The sequence below is a fragment of the Hyaena hyaena genome, unplaced genomic scaffold (assembly GCF_003009895.1).
Source record: "Hyaena hyaena isolate Hyena2069 unplaced genomic scaffold, ASM300989v1 scaffold_203, whole genome shotgun sequence".
Taxonomy (NCBI): Eukaryota; Metazoa; Chordata; class Mammalia; order Carnivora; family Hyaenidae; genus Hyaena; species Hyaena hyaena.
In genome coordinates, this window is record NW_024080835.1 from 1,668,018 (window position 1) to 1,688,751 (window position 20,734).

The 20,734-nt window shown below is 36.5% G+C and overlaps 2 protein-coding genes across 3 annotated transcripts in view; one reads left to right on the forward strand and one right to left on the reverse strand.

Moving 5' to 3' along the window:
• The first annotated feature begins 706 nt into the window (after positions 1 to 706).
• Positions 707 to 13,118, forward strand: TRIM59 (tripartite motif containing 59). Of its 2 annotated transcripts, XM_039241983.1 has the most exons (4): positions 707 to 1,734; positions 2,611 to 2,686; positions 5,039 to 5,095; positions 10,666 to 13,118. In XM_039241983.1, the coding sequence occupies exons 3-4, from the start codon at positions 5,039 to 5,041 to the stop codon at positions 11,878 to 11,880; spliced, it is 1,272 nt and encodes a 423-aa protein (XP_039097914.1). In that variant the 5' UTR covers positions 707 to 1,734; positions 2,611 to 2,686; the 3' UTR covers positions 11,881 to 13,118. The 2 variants fall into 2 exon arrangements, with proteins under 2 accessions (XP_039097914.1, XP_039097915.1); XM_039241984.1 differs by lacking the exon at positions 5,039 to 5,095.
• A 1,581-nt stretch (positions 13,119 to 14,699) lies between these two features.
• SMC4 (structural maintenance of chromosomes 4) overlaps positions 14,700 to 20,734 on the reverse strand; it is a 43,746-nt gene continuing 37,711 nt past the window's right edge. Inside the window, exons 18-24 of the mRNA XM_039241955.1 lie at positions 19,547 to 19,736; positions 18,033 to 18,177; positions 17,582 to 17,755; positions 16,765 to 16,947; positions 16,393 to 16,625; positions 15,680 to 15,863; positions 14,700 to 15,191 (exon numbers count right to left, since the gene is read on the reverse strand). Of these exons, the coding sequence (XP_039097886.1) occupies positions 15,039 to 15,191; positions 15,680 to 15,863; positions 16,393 to 16,625; positions 16,765 to 16,947; positions 17,582 to 17,755; positions 18,033 to 18,177; positions 19,547 to 19,736 (1,262 nt within the window). The 3' untranslated portion in view covers positions 14,700 to 15,038. The remainder of the gene's footprint in view (positions 15,192 to 15,679; positions 15,864 to 16,392; positions 16,626 to 16,764; positions 16,948 to 17,581; positions 17,756 to 18,032; positions 18,178 to 19,546; positions 19,737 to 20,734) is intronic.

The window sequence follows — 20,734 nt, forward strand, 5'->3', positions numbered from 1 at the left end:
CCATTAGTTAATATTGAGCTGAATGATAAGGATCGGAGACATCTTGGGAAAGTAGTTTTAGGAGATGAAATTCAAAGAAAACATTTATGATTTAACACTCTATGTACGTCCGCTCCCCCTTGAGCACTAACCATATAACCACCAACTTCATAGAGAAGTGCAGCTCTTTCTGCCCATGGGTCCTGACCCTGTGCTACTTAAATAAGCTTACTAAGTTGCACCACACAATGTCTCAAGAATTCTTTCTTGGCCTTTGCATTCCAAGATCCCACAATAGTATATTTGTTACAAGTGATGAATCTACATTGACACATCACCCCAAATCCGTAGTTTATATCGCTGGTTCAGTTCTTTTAAAGAGAATAATTTTTACAGTAGTACATTTATTGCTAAGGAGAGATATCCATATTATTTTGACAGAAAACTAACAAAAATCAGGATGAAACCAGTGTTTAAATATAAAATGTATATCCATAATAAAGCTGAAATGGATATATACCATCATGTAACAGTGGGAATCTTGTGATATTGACAGACTCCATACATCAAAAGCCAACTTTCAGTAACTGGATTGGTGAAGACATCTGAAGTTGGCACTCACAGATATTATCTTGTTTCATACTATGTTTTATATTCTTCTATAATTTAATGTATAAGAGCCTAATACCTGAATGTACTGGCAATATACAGTATACCAAGCCTGTTTTATTTGGCACAGCGGTAAATGACTTTTCAGTACAGTTAAAGAGATGGAAGCTGTGATGAGTCTTGAGCTACAGCGAGATAAAGTTTCTCAAGAAAAAAAGGGAAGAGGACTACCTAACTGTATGTTTTCTGATCCTAGGGGCTTAAGGTGAAATACGGTGAAGAGATTGAATCAGGAATTCTGAGCAAGAGTCATCTCTAGTCGATAATTTTATGAAATTGGAAAAGGAGGTGGGGGAGACTAGGGAGATGGCTCAGAATAAGTTCTCTTCAAGAAAACTGTAGATAATCAGAAGACCCCTCCCCTAGGCTCAGCCACGTACTCTGGTAGGGTCCAGGTCGGACAGGAGGGAGGAGGGACGGAGCTTGCGCACTGGTGTGCGTGTGCTCTCAAGGGGGGGGTGGCTGGGGGAGGAAACTTCCCCTGGCAGGGAACCTGTGAAGTAACAATGGGAAACGCTGCGCGTTAAAGTCTAGAGTCAGCTGTGCCGGATTGGCTCCAAGTAAAACACAGTCCTGTGAAACATTTTTGTAGAAACCGTCAGCCGCCGCTAGACTGCACCTCTCCTGGAGCCGCGGACAAAATCTCACTTCCCCACGAGGGAGCCCAGCCTACGACTTTGGCCGCTGGAAGGGCCCGCACGCACTGAAGCACCTCCTACCGCGTGCCTTCAGAGCCTCCAAGAGGCGGGGGCGGAGGGGGGGGCCCTCCTAGTGCGCAGGTGCAGGAAAGCTGGCCCAGAGCTCGAAACCAGCCCTTGCAATTCCGTCTCTGTCTCCACAGGCACTGCGAGCAGTTTACTTTTGAACAGCTGCCCCGCGCGCTTTCCGATTGGCGGATGCTGCGCAGTTGAAAGTTGCCGGGAGACTGCGCCTGCGTCCTGAGTCTCCGCAAGGCCCCGCCCCATCTGGGCACCTGAAATCCCTCAGGGCGGAGCAGGGCGGGGACGCAGAGCATCTCGGGGACGCCCAGCCTGGAGGCCGTAGAGCTGTTTCAGCCTGTGGAGGAGCTGGCTCTTCCTCTTGGCGGTGAGTCTAAGGAGCGGCTTTTCGGGTCCGAGAATGTGTCTCTGGGTCTTTTCTTCCCCTGTAGCACAGGCTGGTACACTAGGTGTGTTTGGAGAAGAGTCCAGGGCGTGATGGAGAGGGGTGGGCATGAATCCCGCGTTTATTCTTTCCTGTCGCGAATGGGGGGATTTTGGGGAATCTCGTTTTCCTCCCTCCGGTATGGAACTGCATTTCTGTGACGGGGCAGCCGTTTGTGGTGGTGAGGGCGAGAAGAGCCGCCCTCCACAGAACTGGTCGGCCTCGCGTGGTTTGGCGGTGGAGGGCGCCGAGGCGGTGGAAGTGCATTAGGAGGGAGGCTCCCTTAACAGAGTAGGTTTAATTATGCCTATTTTTACAAGTGTGAAACCTCAGTTCTGAGAAGCACTGGGAAAAACTGACTCAGGGTCCCACAACATTTAAGTGGCAGAACTGAGAGATGTACGGACTTATTGATTGGAATGCTCTCAATCAATGTTTATAATTTTAAGCTGGCAAGAACTTTCACTCCCATGGATGTTTCTTGTGTCCAGGTTAACTCTAAGCAGCCACAGATGAGCGTGGATGTTTGTTCCGTCATCACCATTGTTGACCAACATTTTCAAGAGTTCGTATTGACGCTACAAAGAGATCCTTTGTGACAATTTATTTGATCACAGAATTGTTGGGGTTTTCAGGGTACAGGTGCTACCTCTCCAGCGCCAGTAACTGATGATATTTGTCACAGTTTTTATAAAAACACAGTGAGGTACAGGGGAGATAAACATCAAAGAGTGAAATAACCATTCCTATGATGTCTAATTTAACATATTTTTTGAGAATGTAAATTGAAACATTAAGGTAAAATTATTTTAATTTTAGATACTAATAACAGAATCTGAAAAAGTTGGAGAAGATAAAGTATATTCAGTCGCTAAGCCAGACGATCAACAAATAGGTAAGCTCTAAAACAGTAAGTGAATACAAAATAAATTTTCAGTAATTTGTTTCTGAGTTTAAAGTGTAAGCTGAGATTCTTTAATCTTTTGAAAAAGACATGTTAGTGTATAAAATTAAAGCCATCTAGGAGGAGCATAAAATGAAAAGTAAACAACTTCTTCATTTGAATTACACCTTAGTCACTTATGTATCCTCTTTCAGAAATTTTACAAGGATTTGTGTACATCTAAACACGCAAATGGTATCATTTTATACATACAGATCTGCAAGCTGCATTTACTAAGTTACCTGGACACCTTTTTACTATCCACTTACATACCAGTTTGCATTCTTTTGATGATTATATAGCTATCCTTTAAAGTAAGGTACCACAGTTTACCTAGTCTGGCAAGGTGAAATTTTGATTTTAGGTAGTGTTAAATATTGCCTTCCCGCAGACATATTGCTGGATGTTTTCCACCGAATAGATTTTCACTGTGAAAAGTGTTAAGAAAAAAGCAATGAAAACCCTAATTTTTCATTTCAGTTCCTGGTTAAATTGCATAAATGGTTTCTTTTTTAGGTTGGGGAAATAGGTTAATGTCAGAATACAAGAACAAGTGCAAATGGGCAGAGTTGAAGTCCTGTCTGACCATAGGATTTTTTTTTTTTTAATTTTGGTGATCCTTCATTATTTTTGTGTTTATATATATAAAAGTATTTTTAAAATCTTGCCTATGTATATAGATGGCACAATTGTATTTCTAAAGTAATTTTTTAAAAAAGCATTTTTATTTTTTATTTTGGAGAGAGAATTGCAAGCAGGGGAGAGGGACAGAGAGACTCCTAAGCAGACTCTACGCTCAGCACCAAGTCCAGTGTGAGGCTTGAGCTGAAATCAAGAGTTGGATGCTCAACCAACTGAGCCACCGAGGCACCCCTAAAGTAAACTTGAATTGCATAAAATGTGCTTTGTATCAGTTAGGGCCAAAAGATGTGAGACCCAATCAGAATTTTTCCAGACTTATTGCTGACTCACACTAAGTTCCAAAGCAAGTCACTTAACTCTATAATGTGGTAAACATAATTTCTCTTCAGAGGTTGTAAAATGTAATGGATGTTTTATTACTGTTCATGTTTAGAGATGAAAGGCTTTATTAGTGAATTAAAACTTAAAAAGTAGTTTACACACTAAACTGTAATAGATTGGAAAATGATATTTTTTTGTATTCCTTGATTCTCCATAATCTAGAGAATTTGGAGATCTTCCCAAATCTCTGTAATCTATCAGTACTGACCATTCATAATATGCTAGTTAGACATTGTGGGACTCCATAGGAAATCAGTTTTCTGGACAAAGACTGCATAAAAAGTTTAGAAATTCAGAAGTGTGTTTATTTTTGACACGTAAACACAAGAAATTTGTGAAATAACTTTTAAGTGGATGATTTAGCCTCATATTTTTTTCTGAAAATGAGTTTTTTGTATTTATTTCTTGGTGACTTTAAAAAGGGAAGCAGGAAATCTTGAAATAAGTTATCATTGTTTTGGGGCTTTTAGTACTCACTGGAGGAAAATAACATTGTACATGGGTTACTTTTATTTTACTTCTTTGCTTTCTAAAAGTGTAAAATAATATAAATTGATTCTACAATTAATTTGGCAGAGGAAAGACTAGGTAATAGGCAAAAACTTAAAAAAAGTTCTTATTGTGTTGAAAATATGCATAAAATGTACCATTGTAACCATTTTTAAGTGTATGATTTAGTGGCCTTAAGTACATTCACATTTTTGTTCAACGTCACATCCATTGGTGGCACTTTTTCCATCTTCCCAAACTGGAACTACACAATAACTCTCCACTAGCACCATTTCACTTTCTGTCTTTGTGGATTGCTTACTTAACTCTCTTCTATTATGTGCATTTTCCACATCTTATGTGATCATACAGTTTTTCTCTTTTGACCTAACAGAGTAATTTTCTGTTATTAAATTAACTCTACATTTCTGGGAAGAACCTCATTTTGGTCATTGTACTGTATTCTTTTAATGTACTCTGGATTTGTTTTTCCTAATATTGTGTTCAGGATTGTAGATCAGTACCCATTTTTGATATGTCTTATTTTTATATTTTGTGTTTGTTAGGTTTTGGAATCTTGTTATACTATCTTCAGAACAAATGGCAAACTTTTTTTATTTTGAGAGAGACGATGGGGCGGGGGTGCAGAGAGACAATCCCAAGAATGCCCCATATAATTCAGTCCCTTTTCCCAAAATTTAGCTTTGTCATTACCTTTCACTGTTCAAACGAGATAGTCTGTCAGTCCCATTTCTTAAAGACCTTCCTTTTGGATCTATCATCTTTTTCCAGATGACTTGTTCTCTGACATTGCACACTTGTCCTGGACTTAATTCCACCATTAACCTGGTAAGAATTCTTGCTTTTCTTATTTTCCTGAAGTAGAAAGGGAGGGTGAGTATTCATTTTTAGACCTCTCATGTCAACTATCCTCAGTCTACCCTCAAAATTTGTTCCTCTAGGTATGGAATTTTAGGTTGGAAGCCATTTTTTCCTGAGAACTTTGAGGCCATCCTTTCACTGCCAGTGGTGTTTCATATATAGTGCATAGCTAAATCTAAGATCTACTCATCCTAGAAAATACACACAGGTAAAGTTTTTTCTCCTGCCCTCCCTCCCCAATAGGCTGGGCTGGTATGGAAAACTTCTGGTGGGTAAAATGCCATACTAGTGTCTGGAAGAATTAGTTTCTAAGCATGGGAACCACCCATATCTTCTGTTTCTCAGGCAGTAACCGGAGTCAGAAAGTTGCTGGCCTTCCAGAGTTATTTTCAACCAGGCTTGCTTCTGTTAACCAGTCTGACTTGTCATAAATTTATTGCTTAAAATCTGTTTTTAATAACTCAGCAAGAAGAGGGTAGTCCAAGAGTAGGATTTGATTTCTGTATCTTCAAGCTATCCACAAATTTCTAATTATATGAAAGTTAACGTTTGAGACCATATTTGCTTTCTATTTTATATAAATTCAAGAGATGACATTTTCTTTCAGTATTGTTGTGAATATCTTCATTCTAAACAAAGTTGAGCTTTTGGGGTCCCTAAATGGGTTCTCAAAAATATTTTCTAGCTTTTGACAAATATGGGGCTTTAGAGGGAAGAGGCTAGATTGTTTTAGGCCTAAGTGTGGTACTTAAAACATTAAATAGCTCCAGTATTATATCTAAATAGAATATATGTCTACTGGTCAGATGCTGTTTTTTCCCTGAAAAGTGCTATTTTGTTTATTCTTTCATTATGAATTCTGACATCACTAAAATCCTCCGAGAAACAGGTTGGTTTTCATGGATGGTTTTTGTGTGATTACGGAGCTCTCCGTAGGCATAGCGTAAAGTCACAAAGTCTTCCCAACATGTGTTCGCTTGCACTTACCTGCAATGAATGTCATCTTCTGTACGGTTGCCCAGTTACCATAGTTTCCTGGAGTGCTTCACAGTTTAACCTTACTATCTATGTGACACATTTTGGCCCATTAGGCTTTGAATATTGTCAATCTGAATGGGATATTTTTTGATAGACTTACAGACTTTCCTATTATAGCTTTTCCTAAACAAAGTCAGAGATTTTGCTACATAAAAAAACTAAGCTCTGACATTTCATTAACATTGCTCTCTTAAGGGGTAGTATCCAATCAGTATTGAGTGACTACCTACTATGTGTTGAGTTCTGTGTTTAGACATAATTCCTGCCCTTATTGCAGGCTTACATCCTAATACATAGGTAAATGTTATAAAATTCTCTTAAACTCCAGTTAAGTGTTATAAATTGGCAGTACAGCATTCAGTGAGATAATAAGGGCTCTAAGTTGGGGAAGAGGCAGAGCCCAGTTGGAGACTTGAATAAGAGTTTGATTTCCAAAATGATGAAAGAGCATAGAGCCAAAAGTCTAAAGAGGTTTTTAATAGTTATTAAAAGTACAGAATTATTTGTAGACATCTTCGCAAACTTTTAATCTTAAAAATTTTGTGGAGGATCATTTGGTGTAACCTTTATATTTTACATGGATGAGACTTGGGCTTTCTGTTTTTCTCTTTAAGTTTCTCTGAATGGTGGTGTAACTTGATTTTTCTCTATCAGGACTAAGTAGGTCCTGAAGATTGTGGCTTGCATTTGAGAATAGGTACAAACTAAGACCTTAGGAGGTAGGATGCAAAATTTCAGGCTTCTGTTGTTGGAAATGTCAAAAATATCTTGCCAAGAGGTTACTATTGCTGGGTTTCTTTCATTAAGTAAAGAGGACTAATGTTCTTTACCACTAACTCTACTGGTCAGTATTTCCTAGTTAACCCCAATCAACATTTGATCTTTAAAACGGATTTTTATTGGAAGGACTAAGGGTTCAAAGCTCTGCATTGGACTTTGTGCTGACAGCTCACAGCCTGGAACCTGCTTCAGGTTCTGTCTCTCTCAAAAACAAATAAACATTAAAGAAAAGTTTTCCCTTCCAAATCTCCAAATTATTACTTTAGAATATTACACTATGCTGATTCTGGGCTTTAAATACTAGTATTTCAATTCAAGAAGCTAAGAAATTTATAATAGCAGTTACTAGAGAAATTATTATTTATTTAAAAAACTTTTAAATATTTTTGAGACACAGCATGAGTAGGGGAGGGGCAGAAAGAGGAGACACAGAATCTGAAGCAGGCTCCAGGCTCTGAGCTTTCAGCAGAGCCTGACATGGGGTTTGAACCCATGAACTGTGAGATCATGACCTGAGCCAAAATCGGACACTCAACCGACTGAGCCACCAGGTGCCCCTAGAGAAATTTAATACTTTTCTTTAGAAACTGTGGTTGATCCAACTGGGGATATTAATTCTTTTTAATTAAAGACTATCATTTTGCCAATCCCAATTTGTTATTTAGGAGAAATGTGTAATCTTGCTTGTATTTGCATCATTAAAAAAAATCCTAGGGGCGCCTGGGTGGCTTAGTCGGTTAAGCGTCCGACTTTCGCTTAGGTCATGATCTCGCGGTTTGTGGGTTCGAGCTCTGCGTCGGGCTCTGTGCTGACTGCCAGCTCAGAGCCTGGAGCCTATTTCAGTCTGTGACCCCCTCTCTCTCTGACCCTCCCCTGCTCACGCTGTCTCTCTCTCTCCTAGAAATAAATAAAAAAAACATTAAAAAAAAAATCCTAACCTTTTAGTTGACACATATTAAATTAGTTTCAGGTATACAATATAGTGTTTCAATAACTATATATATTATGTTGTGATCACGTAAGTGCAGCTACCGTGCTAATACATGTAATAATGCTATTCAGTACCAATAACTGTATTCCTTATGATGTACCTTTCATCTTTGTGACTTATCCCATAACTGTAAGGCCTGCACTGCCAAGCCCCTTCACCCATTTCACCATCCCCACCCACCTTGACCTGTAGCCCCCCCGTTTGTTCTCTGTATTTGTGGGTCTGTTTTGGTGTTTTTGTTTGCTCATTTGATTTTTAGATTTCCACATGTAACTGAAATCATGGTATTTAGTCTTATTTCACTTAGCTTAATAATACCCTCTGGGTCCATCCATGTTGTTGTAGATGGCAAAATCTAATTTTTCTATGGCTGATTGTTATTCCATTGTGTGTATCTAAATACATAATATATCTATATATACATACACACATACCCACCAGATCTTATCCATTCACTTATTGATAATTGCATTGCCTCTGTATCTTGGCTATTGCAGATAATGCTGCAGTGAACATGGGGTACATATATCTTTTTGAATTAAGTGGGGTTTTTTTTTGTTTTTTTTTTTTTAATGTTCTATTTATTTCTGAGACAGTTTGAGCAGGGGAGGGTCAGAGAGAGGGAGATCCAAAATCTGAAGCAGGTTCCAGGCTGGAGCTAGCTGTCAGCACAGAGCCCAATGAGGGGCTCAAACCCACGAACCTCAGCCATGACCTGAGCTGAAGTTGGACACTTAACTGACTGAGCCACCCAGGCGCCCCATGAATTAGTTTTTATTTTTTTGGGTAAATATGTAGTAGTGGAATTACAGGGTTGTATTGGATTTCAATTTTTAGTTAAGGAACCTCCATGCTGGTTTCCAGTGTTTGCACCAATTTACACTCCACTGACAATGCAGGATACCCTTTTATATATCCTCACCAACACTCATTTCTTGTCTACTAGCCATTCTGACAAACTTAGGGTCTCATGGTTTTTGAGGGGTGTTTCTGTGATGAGCAGTGATGTCAAACATTGTGTCAAGTGTCTATTGGCCATCTGAATGTCTTTGGAAACCTGTTTATTCACATCCTGTGCCCACTTTTTAATTGGATTGCTTTTTGGTGTTGGGTTATACAAGTTCCTTATAGATTTTAGATGATTAGCGCCTTATCAGGTATCATTTGCAAAATGTATTTTCTTCCACTGCCTTTTCACTTTCTGGACAGAGACTTTATTTTTGTGTATTTCTAATTTACTTTAGTTTTGGTTACCCTTGAGACCTGTCTACAAAAATGTCACTGAGGCTGATGTCCCAGAGATTACTTTGTTTTCTTTAAGGGAGTTTTCAGGTTTTATGTTTAGGTCTTTAGTCCACTTTATTTTTGTATATGGTGTAAAGAAAGTGGTGGTTTCATTCTTTTGCACATAGTTGTTCAGTTTTCCCAGCATCATTCCCAAAATCATCAAAAAAAGAGATGATTTTTTTCCTTAATGTATGTATATTCTGGTCTCCTTTGTCCACACATTGCCCGTGAGTGTTGTTTGTTTTCATACCATACTGAGCACTACAGCTTGGTAGTCTTTTGAAACCTGTGATTGCAGTACTCCCCACCCTTGTTCTTTCTTACCATTACTTTGGCTGCTCAGGGACTTTGGTGGTTCCATACAAATTTTAGGCTTGTTCTAGTTCTGTGAGAAGTATTACTGGTATTTTGATAGAGATTACCTTGAAGCTGGAGATTGCTTTAGGTATTATAGACATTTAATAATAATCTTCCTATATGGCATATTTTTCAACTTCTGTCATCTTCCGTTTCTTCCATCAGTGTTGAATAATTTTCAGAGTACAGGTCTTTTACCTCCTTGGCTTCCTCCTAGGTATTTTATTCTAGTAAATGTGGGTATTAATTTCTTTCTGCTACTTTGTTAATAAATGTATAGGAATGCAACAGATTAATTTTGTATCCTGCAACTTTACTGAATGTTCATTTATTCTAAAATTTTGGCGGGGGGGGGGGAGGGCCTCGGGAGTCTTTAGGGTTTTCTATATAAAATATTGTGTTATCTGCAAATAGTGACCATTTTAACGTTCTTACCAATATGTCTATTTGGTCTTGTCTGCTGTGGCTAGGACTTCATTATTTGTGTACAGTTTTGATTTTAGCACATATTGCAAGGATTATCATTAAGTAGACTTCAGTAGAACACTGAATTTTACTTTTGCAAAGAAACAAATTTAAGTGACTTTAATTTGAAGAATTTATTACAAATTAGAATTGTTTAGCATGTTTTTTTGTCCCAAGGTGAGTAAACTTAAAAATGATCAGTCTATCTTACATATTAGGAGTTGTATTACTCAGAAAGCTGCCTTTAAAAAATCTTAAACATTTTGGGGCGCCCAGGTGGCTTAGTCGGTTAGGCGTCCGACTTTCGCTCAGGTCATGATCTCGCGGTTCGTGGGTTCGAGCTCCGCGTCGGGCTCTGTGCTGACTGCCAGCTCAGAGCCTGGAGCCTGTTTCAGTCTGTGACTCCCTCTCTCTCTGACCCTCCCCTGCTCATGCTCTCTCTCTCCTAGAAATAAATAAAAAACATTAAAAAAAAAAAAAAAACTTAAACATTTTGATTATTGTCTTTTAAATGATAAGCATAGTGTATTAATAGTTTTGAGGTTAACACGTGAAACTTTATAGTATGTACAAGTGTCTTTGTTGTATGTAGGCTTAAAACACTTTTCTCTCTTGACAGGAAATGCACGATTTTGAGGACGAGTTAACATGCCCCATTTGTTACAGTATATTTGAAGATCCTCGTGTACTACCATGCTCTCATACATTTTGTAGAAATTGCTTGGAAAATGTTCTTCAAGCATCTGGGAACTTTTATATATGGAGACCTTTACGAATTCCACTCAAGTGCCCCAACTGCAGAAGTATTATTGAAATTGCTCCAACTGGTATTGAATCTTTACCTGTTAATTTTGCATTAAGGGCTATTATTGAAAAATACCAGCAAGAAGACCATCCAGATATCATTACCTGTCCTGAACATTACAGACAACCATTAAATGTTTACTGTCTCCTAGATAAAAAATTAGTTTGTGGTCATTGCCTTACCATAGGGCAACATCATGGTCATCCCATTGATGATCTTCAGAGTGCCTATCTGAAAGAAAAGGATACGCCTCAAAAACTGCTTGAACAGTTAACTGACACACACTGGACAGATCTTACTTGTCTTATCGAAAAGCTGGAAGAACAGAAATCTCATTCAGAGAAGATGGTCCAAAGTGATAAGGAAGTTGTTCTCCAGTATTTTAAGGAGCTTAGTGATACATTAGAACAGAAGAAAAAAAATTTCCTAGCTGCTCTTGGTAATGTTAACAATCTGATTAATCAAGAATACACTCCACAAATTGAAAGAATGAAAGAAATAAGAGAGCAGCAGCTTGAATTAATGACACTGACAACATCTTTACAGGAAGAGTCTCCACTGAAATTTCTTGAAAGAGTTGATGATATCCGCCAACATGTACAGATTTTGAAACAAAGACCACTTCCTGAGGCTTACCCTGTTGAAATTTATCCTCGAGTAAGCCAAATATTGAAAGAAGACTGGAGCAGAACAGAAATTGGACAAATTAAGAAAATGCTTATTCCTGAAATGAAAATTTCTTCAAAGAGGATGCCATGTTCCTGGCCTGATAAGGATGAAAAAGAAATCGAATTTTTTAAGATTTTAAACATTGCTATAGTTACATTAATTTCAGTGATACTGATGTTGATCCTCTTTTTTAACCAACACATAATAACCTTTTTAAATGAAATCACTTCAATATGTTTTTCTGAAGTCTCTCTATCTGTTTACCAAAGTTTATCCAACAATTTGCATGATTTAAACAATACGCTATGTCACACTTTATATTTACTGAAGGAATTCATGTGGAAAATAGTTTCTCGTTGAAACTTCAAATCTGAATTGTTTAAATAGGCTTATTTTGTACAGCACAGACTAACAACCATTGCTAAAGGGAGAAATAGGGTTAACAGATAAATAGCAAACTAAACTATCAGAGTTGGAACAAATACAAATACATAGAAATGTTAAAACTGTCCATGCTTCTCTTAGATGGAAAAGGTGTCAAAGTTAGGAATAATACAGAATGTGTCTAAACTAGGATACTGTCTAGTAACTAAAGTTAAAACTATCCCCTTTTGTTTGCTTGAGGCTGACTTTATTGCTGTGACATTGCAAAACCTTTGTGTACCAATACTGTCCTTTAGCATTATTATTTTATGCTGCAGTGGTTGGTGTTGCAGTTATGTCTGCATAACTTTTAGGCTAAAAGATGGCAAAATCCTTAAAGTGCATATATACCTTTATTTAATGTGGCCCAAAACCTTTGAATGGGCGAAACAAGGATGGTGAGTAGAGGCTTTAATTCAAGCACCTGTCTAAAAGGGGTGAGGGATTGCTTACATTAAGGATATTTCTGATCAAACACACACGATACGTTAGTTTTAGATAAACACTGCATTAAATCTATCAACATTAATTCCTAACTACTGATTTTGGAAGTGTTAGGGAACAGTGCTCTTTTCAAATAATGGTCTGTCTAAATTTGATTTTTGGTTAGTGCTTTATTTAGTCTTGCCAGTCAAATCAATTTTTGGATAAAAACTCTGAAAACATTACTAGACTAGTATGCGGTTGATATAGTCATTCTCCTTAGATTAGGTTGCCTCATGTTAACTATTGTATTTGTCTTAGAAATGTTAAGTTTTCTGCCATTTGCTTATGTGAATATCAAAGTATCAATAATTTAATCTTTTCTTGAATTTTGCTTAAATGGGAGTCTGTGTAGCTATTAAGTCAACTCTTTGATTAGTTCCCTTATTGTTAACAGGGACTGGAATTGTGCTTGTGGTAAGACTTTTGGCTCTTTTGTCCATAGAACCGTTAAGTATAAAGTTACTTGCATTCCAGAAATCCCAAATCGGCTGTTGCTCTTGGATCCATTCCCTAGGAAACCTACCTAGCTCAGAGACTTTCTAGTCCTATTAGGGAATGCTCCCGGTCCTAGATTACAGAGAAGATATGAATTAACATAGCTATAGCTCTAAATTACTCCTGTTTATTTTTTTGAGAGAGCAAGCATGAGCAGGCTCTGAGCTCTGGGCTATCAGCATAGCACTCAACATGGGGCTTGAACTCCCTAGGAGATCATGGCCTGAGCTGAAGTTGGATGCTCAACTGCCTGAACCACCCAGATGCCCCTACACTGAGAGTAAGTCTTAACACAAAGATGGATGGCTGTATTAAATTTATGATGAGAATCAGTTATCTAACACAACTTACAGTCACATGGGCAAAGAACATTTTTGGAGGTATTGAAATGTACACTAATAACATTAGGCTGAAGCTGCAATAAATTTTAGTCACAAAAAAAATGCCATGTACTTTTTGAGTACATGTATTAATAAGCACTGAAATGTTAGACATTATGGATCAAGCACTTACTGAAGTAGGTATTAACATCTACTTTTTATAGATCCCCAAAATAATTTGCCCAAGGCCATAGAGCCAGCATATGGGAGAACACATGTATTTTGTGTTCCTGCTGTCATGCTATCAAAGCGTAAAGCCAGTATTATTTTTAATAAGGCTTCTAATTTATGTCTAAGAATCATTTATAACTAAAAATTGATTTACCTATGAACATTTTGTCTGACCAACATTTTGTAACTTGCCAGTTCTTAGTAGACAAAATTATGTATCTTATATAGTATTCATGAACATAGTACAGAATAACTGATTCTTATACATGCTGCCTGTTTTATAATTTTTACCAGGAGTATGAAATTGTAAAATTTAAAGTCTATAATCTTGATATATTTCTAAGTTTTATGTATATCAAAATATTGTAATAAACTTATTTTGCTACTTCACTTGTACTGAGTGGCTTAATAAGGTGCTCAAATTCAAGAGTAGTTATCTTTGGAATTTTCATATAGGGGAATTAACTAAATGTAATAAGAATATTAAGTTCCACTTACCACTGCTCTTACCTACAGTTCTACTTTTCCTACTGTAATCTTAATTTAAAACAAATGACCACATTGGAGTTTCAGATTTTGCTTTATTTAAGTACATGCTAATATATTTACATATTTAATGACTGTTATGATACAAACCATCTTTGTTGGATTTTTTTAGTTCCTAAACAACTGTTGCTGAATAGAGAGCTTGTAGTTTTAACTCCTTAGGATCAGTATCTAGAAATCAGGGCAAAGACTTTGATCAATACCAAAATTCCTCTTGAAAACCAAGTGGTTGCAACTTTCAGAAGCACTGTAACACCGAGCTAATACAGTGTGGAAAACGGGGGGGAAAAAAACCCTTGGTAATTGAATATGCAAGCAGCACATAATTTCCATTTCTACTAAGGAAGCTGTTAACTCCTACATATTTACTTTTATGATGCAATGATGGTATTTATTCCTTTTCAACTGAGGAGTTACCTTATTCATGTTCAGGTACTGTCTCAATTTGTTGGTTCTTTAGGAAGTTTTAAACACAAGTTTTAGAAAAGCATAGAAAATATTTAATTTCTCATCATGCAGAATTCACAACAGTTTAAAAAACTGTTCCCAGTGTTTGGGTTATAGATATAGCAATTGTCTAGTGAATTAAATAGACTACCTTAAGGATTTATTCAATTAAGTAGTCGGTAGGCTTTTCCAGTGTAGGTCAAAGATGCACAATGCTATGCTACCTCCTGGTTAACGTAATTTGAGTTCAGAACTTTATTGCTCATCAACAAACTTACTTTTAAGTCTGCTGGCAACAACTTGGGACTAAGGGCAAATCACCTGATCCTGCAGGCATCATCTTTTCTCCGTAGCTTGCTGCTGCTTACCAAATTGTCAAATTCTTACAGCCTAAGAAGCAGGTACAGAGACTATTAGACTTATAACATGTCTCCTAATAGCATAAAAATCAGTTATTCGATCCAGAAATGTATACTTCATATAATTTATAATCCTTTACAAAGAAAAAATCTAATACAATAGGCTGAATCTATGCAGATTCCATTTGAGGAATCCTGGGTATAAACAAGTTCAACAAAGTCCTTTAGATGCGATTTGTTTTGGGTTTACTGCAACACTTTTTGTTATGTTATATGTCTTGTAAATTCCAATAAGTCTGTCTGAGATCTCAAACATATTATTTCGAAGAGAAATTATGATGAACTGGGCATTTTTTGTTTGTTCCTAAAGAGGAAAAAAAAAATGGTTAGAAGTGTTCAGTAACCATGTAGTGTAGTAAACATCTAAATTTTACTTCCCTGAAATGTTTTTTTTTTGCGGGGGCGGGGCAATAAATTCAACATTACTTTGATAATTAACATGAACATGAGTGATGGCATGGTAATTCATGACATAGTAGATGAGTTATAGAGGAATTTGGGATGCTTTTGGAATACCTAGAAGTGGCTGCCTAGAAGTCTTCTAGTGGAGAAAATAGGCAGGAGACCAGAGATCCTAAATTGTGTTTCTGCTACCTTACATTATCAATTTATATTTTACTTGTCCAAAAAGGAAGTACTTGGTTCAAATAAAGGACGTGGTCTCTGATAGCATAGGACGTAGAATTAAAAGTATAGGGAAAAAGCGCAAAAGAAATATGTCAATGAATTCCATGTGTATTGTTAAGGAATCCTTAAAATTCCCAGAACAAAAACCTCTAAATGATTACTTACATATATATAAAATGCAACAATGGACACATTTTTAAAATCAAGGGCCGCATCAATTTCGTCCATGAAGTACAGGGGAGTGGGTTTGTAGTGGTGAAGAGCAAATACTAAAGCCAATGAACTAAGTGTTTTCTCTCCTCCTGAAAGATTGAAGATCTTCTTCCAACTTTTCTTAGGCGGTCGAACACTGAATTAACAAAATCTCTCATTAGTCAAATTAGTTGCAAAGGTAAAGATTTCATGATTGGTTTTCTGTAAATGGCTTTTATTACCTTCCTTGGGAATCTCTAATTTGCTTTTCACAAATCTAAACTTTTTGGGGGTTATTTTATAAAAAATGTTATTGGAGGATAATTATACAGAAACACATACCAAAATCTTAAGATTTAAATAGCAAGTCAGTATCTTGCTATTCTTCCATTTCCAGCACATATTTTGGTTTTGCTTTGCAATTTTAAAATCCTGATGTTATGCTGAAATGGCTCAAAAATTAAAAAAATGAAATAGAGAAAATACTGTATAAAATTAAATATTTGCTGCTTGCTCATAATTTGTGCTATGAACTGCTAGTATGTAAACAAATTAGTATTTATCACCAAATAAGCAAGCTATAGCTCTAACCTTTATCTCCCACCCCTAAAAAAATTACTGAGAGTTTGGAAAATATGTAGAGATATGTTAACAAGAGGATCCAAAACTCAGTACAAATTACAAACCTGAACATGATTCCTTCAGAGAAAGGATCCAAGCTATCTACAAGCTCCAGCTCAGCATCACCTCCCAAAGTAAGCATTTGATAATTTTCCTTTAATTTATTTGTTATTATATAAAAACCTGCCATGAATTCATTAAGCCTTTGTTTCCGAAGATCTTCATATGCCTGTCTAAAATGATCTCTTTCACAAGTAATTTTGTCCAATTCTGCTACTCGCTGTAAATATAATTCTTCCTATGAAAAAAATATCATGAGAAAAATATCTAGTTATTCATTTGATATGAGAATTAATGCTGCTATTTATATGAAATTAAAGTTCACAATTTGGGCTAAGGACTAAAATGAATTTGAATCATCAACAATTTATTCATACCTTCTTTTTATACTCTGCAATGGCACCAAGGTTTGGTTTCATTTCATGACACTGGGCTTCTAAAAGTGCAATTTGATTTGTTATAGAATCTGGATTCTTGATTGCTTCAAGATCCTGTGGGCTCAGAACTGCAATCTCTTCAAGAGGATTATCTTCTATGGGATGCAATGATATTTTTGAAATCTACAAAGTTCAGTTTAGATGAACATTAGGGAAGTTATTGTTTAAAAAACATCAAGTCAATATGAGAAAATTACCTATATAACAAAAAAATAGATTCTAAGGAATTGTGGCTAATTTCTGTAGCAATTATTTTTTTCTTTTTTAATGTTTTATTTATTTCTAGGGGAGAGAGAGAGAGTGAACAGGGGAGGGTCAGAGAGAGGGAGTCACAAACTGAGAGAGGCTCCAGGCTCTGAGCTGGCAGTCAGCACAGAGCCTGACACAGGGCCCGAACCCATGAACTGCGAGATCATGACCTAAGCCAAAGTCGGACGCTTAACCGACTAAGCCATCCAGGCGCCCCTGTAGCAATTATTTTTCAAAGGACTTCAAGAAAAACAGTTCTAGTGTTCCCAAGTGTTCACGAGGCCTTCTGTTAAATCTCTGAATCAGCTCTGGGGTAAGATGTTGATTAATGTACCCATTATTCAGATTTTTCTATATATAACAATTATTATATATTATTCATTACGTCCCCTAGACACCTAAATAGTGATTTATCTCTTGGAATTAAGAATCATAACATCTCAAACACAAAACAAAAAACTCATACAGGACATTTAAAGTTACATTTAATGAAATTGAACAATCTTACCTCTTTTTGCCAATATTTTATTTTAGAATTATGTTCAGCAATATGACCATCTATTTGTTCAAGTTTCAACTTAATACTAAGTGCATCTTTTTGAAGTGCGTGTTCATTTTCTTGAATTACTTTTAGTTCTTGAAGTAGATTACGATGTTCTTTCTGGATCTCTGGTAAGGATTCCTAAAAACCAAGAAGAACTACTATAGATAAGGACCCTTCTAAATGGAAAGAACAGGTATTTTTCACATTAGAGATAAAGTTAGCAATCTCTTCCTATGTCCCATGCATTTTAAAAGTTTATTTACAGAAAAATGACAATACTCATCTTTTTATTATACAAATATGAATATAGCTATAAAAGTTTTAACTTATTGTGTGCTTACTATGTAAGCAGAAATCACATATCCAACTCTTTAAATTGTTTCAAACACCATTCACTCCCATCTTTAAGTCTTACCTCTGCAGCATTTGTATTCTTCACAACCTCTGCTGCTTTATCCTCAAGACTTTTTAGTTCTGCTGCTAAATCATCTACTTCTTTCTCAGTATCTTTTATTTCTTTCTCTGTGCGAAAGACGGAGTCTTGTGCTTTTTTAAGATTTCTAAATAAGCAAAATGATACATTAAAAATGTAATGTGTGCTTTATCCTGCTTCTGAGAACTTAGCAAAAAACGTCATGACATTAATGAGACATTTTTCTATCAGAGACATTAAAATTTATGACTTCTTAAATAAAACTCATCCTTGAATATGCTTCTGGGATGTTGTATATTAAACTTAGTATAAATTGATGAAACTTAGATCATGAAGCAAAGTTGTCCACTGAATTATTATTTTGTCATTTTCTTATCAGATTGGAGATTCTTAAATCTCTATACCCTTGAAGTTATACATTCAAATAAGACAGTACCTCCCAGTTAGGGCAACATGTGTTTCCTAAGGAGGGCAACAAGGACCATATTTTCCCTTAAAAAAGTTACTTCTGGGGGGAGGAGAGATGGGCATGGAGGAGGGCACTTGTGGGGATGAGCACTGAGTGTTATGTGGAAACTAATTTGACAAACTATTTGTAAAAAAAAAAAAATTAAAAAAAAAGAAAGAGCATCAAGCCCCCCCCCCCCCCAAAAAGTTACTTCTACTTTGACAAATGTGTTTAGGCAAACTTTTGCTCTTCACATAAACAAATGGCTTATTAGTGCTTTTATCTTTGAGAACCAAAGATTGCATAATCAATATGCAATCAATCTTATAATTTTAAAAGAAATAGCTGTTTACATTTCAACATTTTATATACTTAAATTTAGCTCTAATTTTTTAGAAACACCAATAAATATTCTAAAAATTGATTTAAAAACAAGATCTATGGGGGCGCCTGAGTGGCTCAGTCAGTTAAGTGTCCAACTTCAGCTCAGGTCATGATTTCTTGGTTCGTGGGTTTGAGCCCTGCATCAGACAGTGTGCTGACAGCTCAGAGCCTGCAACCTGCTTTGGATTCTGTGTCTTCCTCTCTCTGCCCTTCCCCGACTCACACTCGGTTTCTCTCAAACATTTAAAAAAATTAAATAAAAACAAGATCTATGAATGGTTAATAACTTTTTGTTGAGTTGGAACAATGGAATAATCATGTAATTTAAAAAGTTACCAAGACAATTTTGCTAAGAGGGGTCTTGGTTTACCTCTTATTTTCCTAAGATACAGATCTATTTAAGTTAACGACCATCTAGTCCTCTAAGCCAGAGAAACAAAAGTCTAATTTTTATGTGCACATAGTAATGGGGAGTTCTGTATGCCAAAGCATACTTATTTACTACTTAAAACACACACACGGTCATAAACGTTTACAGGTTTCCCAAAACATGTCAGGCTTAATAAATAACAGCGGAAATGTTTGAAGGGCATTAAATTTAAACAACTCCTTTTCCAAAGTGGAGGTAGCAAGATGACAAGTTAGGCAGTACACATAACTCTACCTGTCAGCAGTCTTGATTGCTACTTGGGCTTTAGTAATAGCAGAAGCACACTCATCTAATTGCTTGTTTATTTTATCAAGTTTGTCTTGTTGGGCCTTGAGTTTATGGTTATTGATTTCCACGATGATACTGTGTAATCTTTTAACCTCAGCTTCTACTTTACCAGCTTTCTCAGCCACACTGTCATATTCTGAAATAAAAAGAAGTCCATATGTGTTTCTGGGTTCACACATACCACTTGTTAGATGTAAACTTCAGTCATGACTTAACTTGATGCATGCAAAAGGAATTTTATATATTTAGGGAAATGTATTTCAAAAAAACTAGAATACCCTATGTCAGAACAAATGGTATTTTAACAACACATGATTTAATTACCTGGCTGAGCCATAAGCACAACCTACTTAATGGCTTCATGCCCTGAGGCATTTTCCAAAAATCTCTGCAACTTTTTCTTAGGGTCCTTCCTTGACTATTGGTCTCATAATGATTTTTACCCTCAGACTCTGTGCCTATTAACTTCTCTGTGAAAAAAAAAGAACTGTGGTTATTTTATTCCGCTAATCTAACAAAGTTCTCCCTCACATGCTGTAACAAAGTAGGGGAGGGAGGATGAACTGGCAGTTTTCTCTGTGGCACAGAAAACTAAAATTCTATTTCCCAGATTCCCTTGTATCTATGCTTCTGACACAATTGGGGTCCATTCAGTTGAAAGAATTCACATAATTTGGAAGGCATATGTGATGAATTGGACAGGTTTCTGCTGGCAAGCAGTCACAGAAATTTCCATTTTCTTGGTGGCATTAGAAGTTCTTGTGTCCAATCAGAAGTTTTGTGACTATTGACAAGCAATAGCACTTAAGTATGACGACATGAATTAGGACAGGAGCAATGTGCTTCTGTTGTTGGTAGCTGCAGTGTCATCTTCCCAATTTGAGAGATGACTTTCCAATTGTAGAAGAGGTAGTAGAATTCTTTTGATGGTTCTTCAGAACAGCTCTAGAAATGTTCAACTTAGAATTTCCTTTGGTCATCCCAGTGATTCTGTAAACAATCTAATGCTCTCTTAAACACACAGATCACAATTACATTAGCCAGGGTGGATTCTCTTCTCCATACTTGAATTCTAATCACTATACAATACAGAAAGAATGAGAAGTGGCAAAAAGACGAAGAGTTGAAGCTATC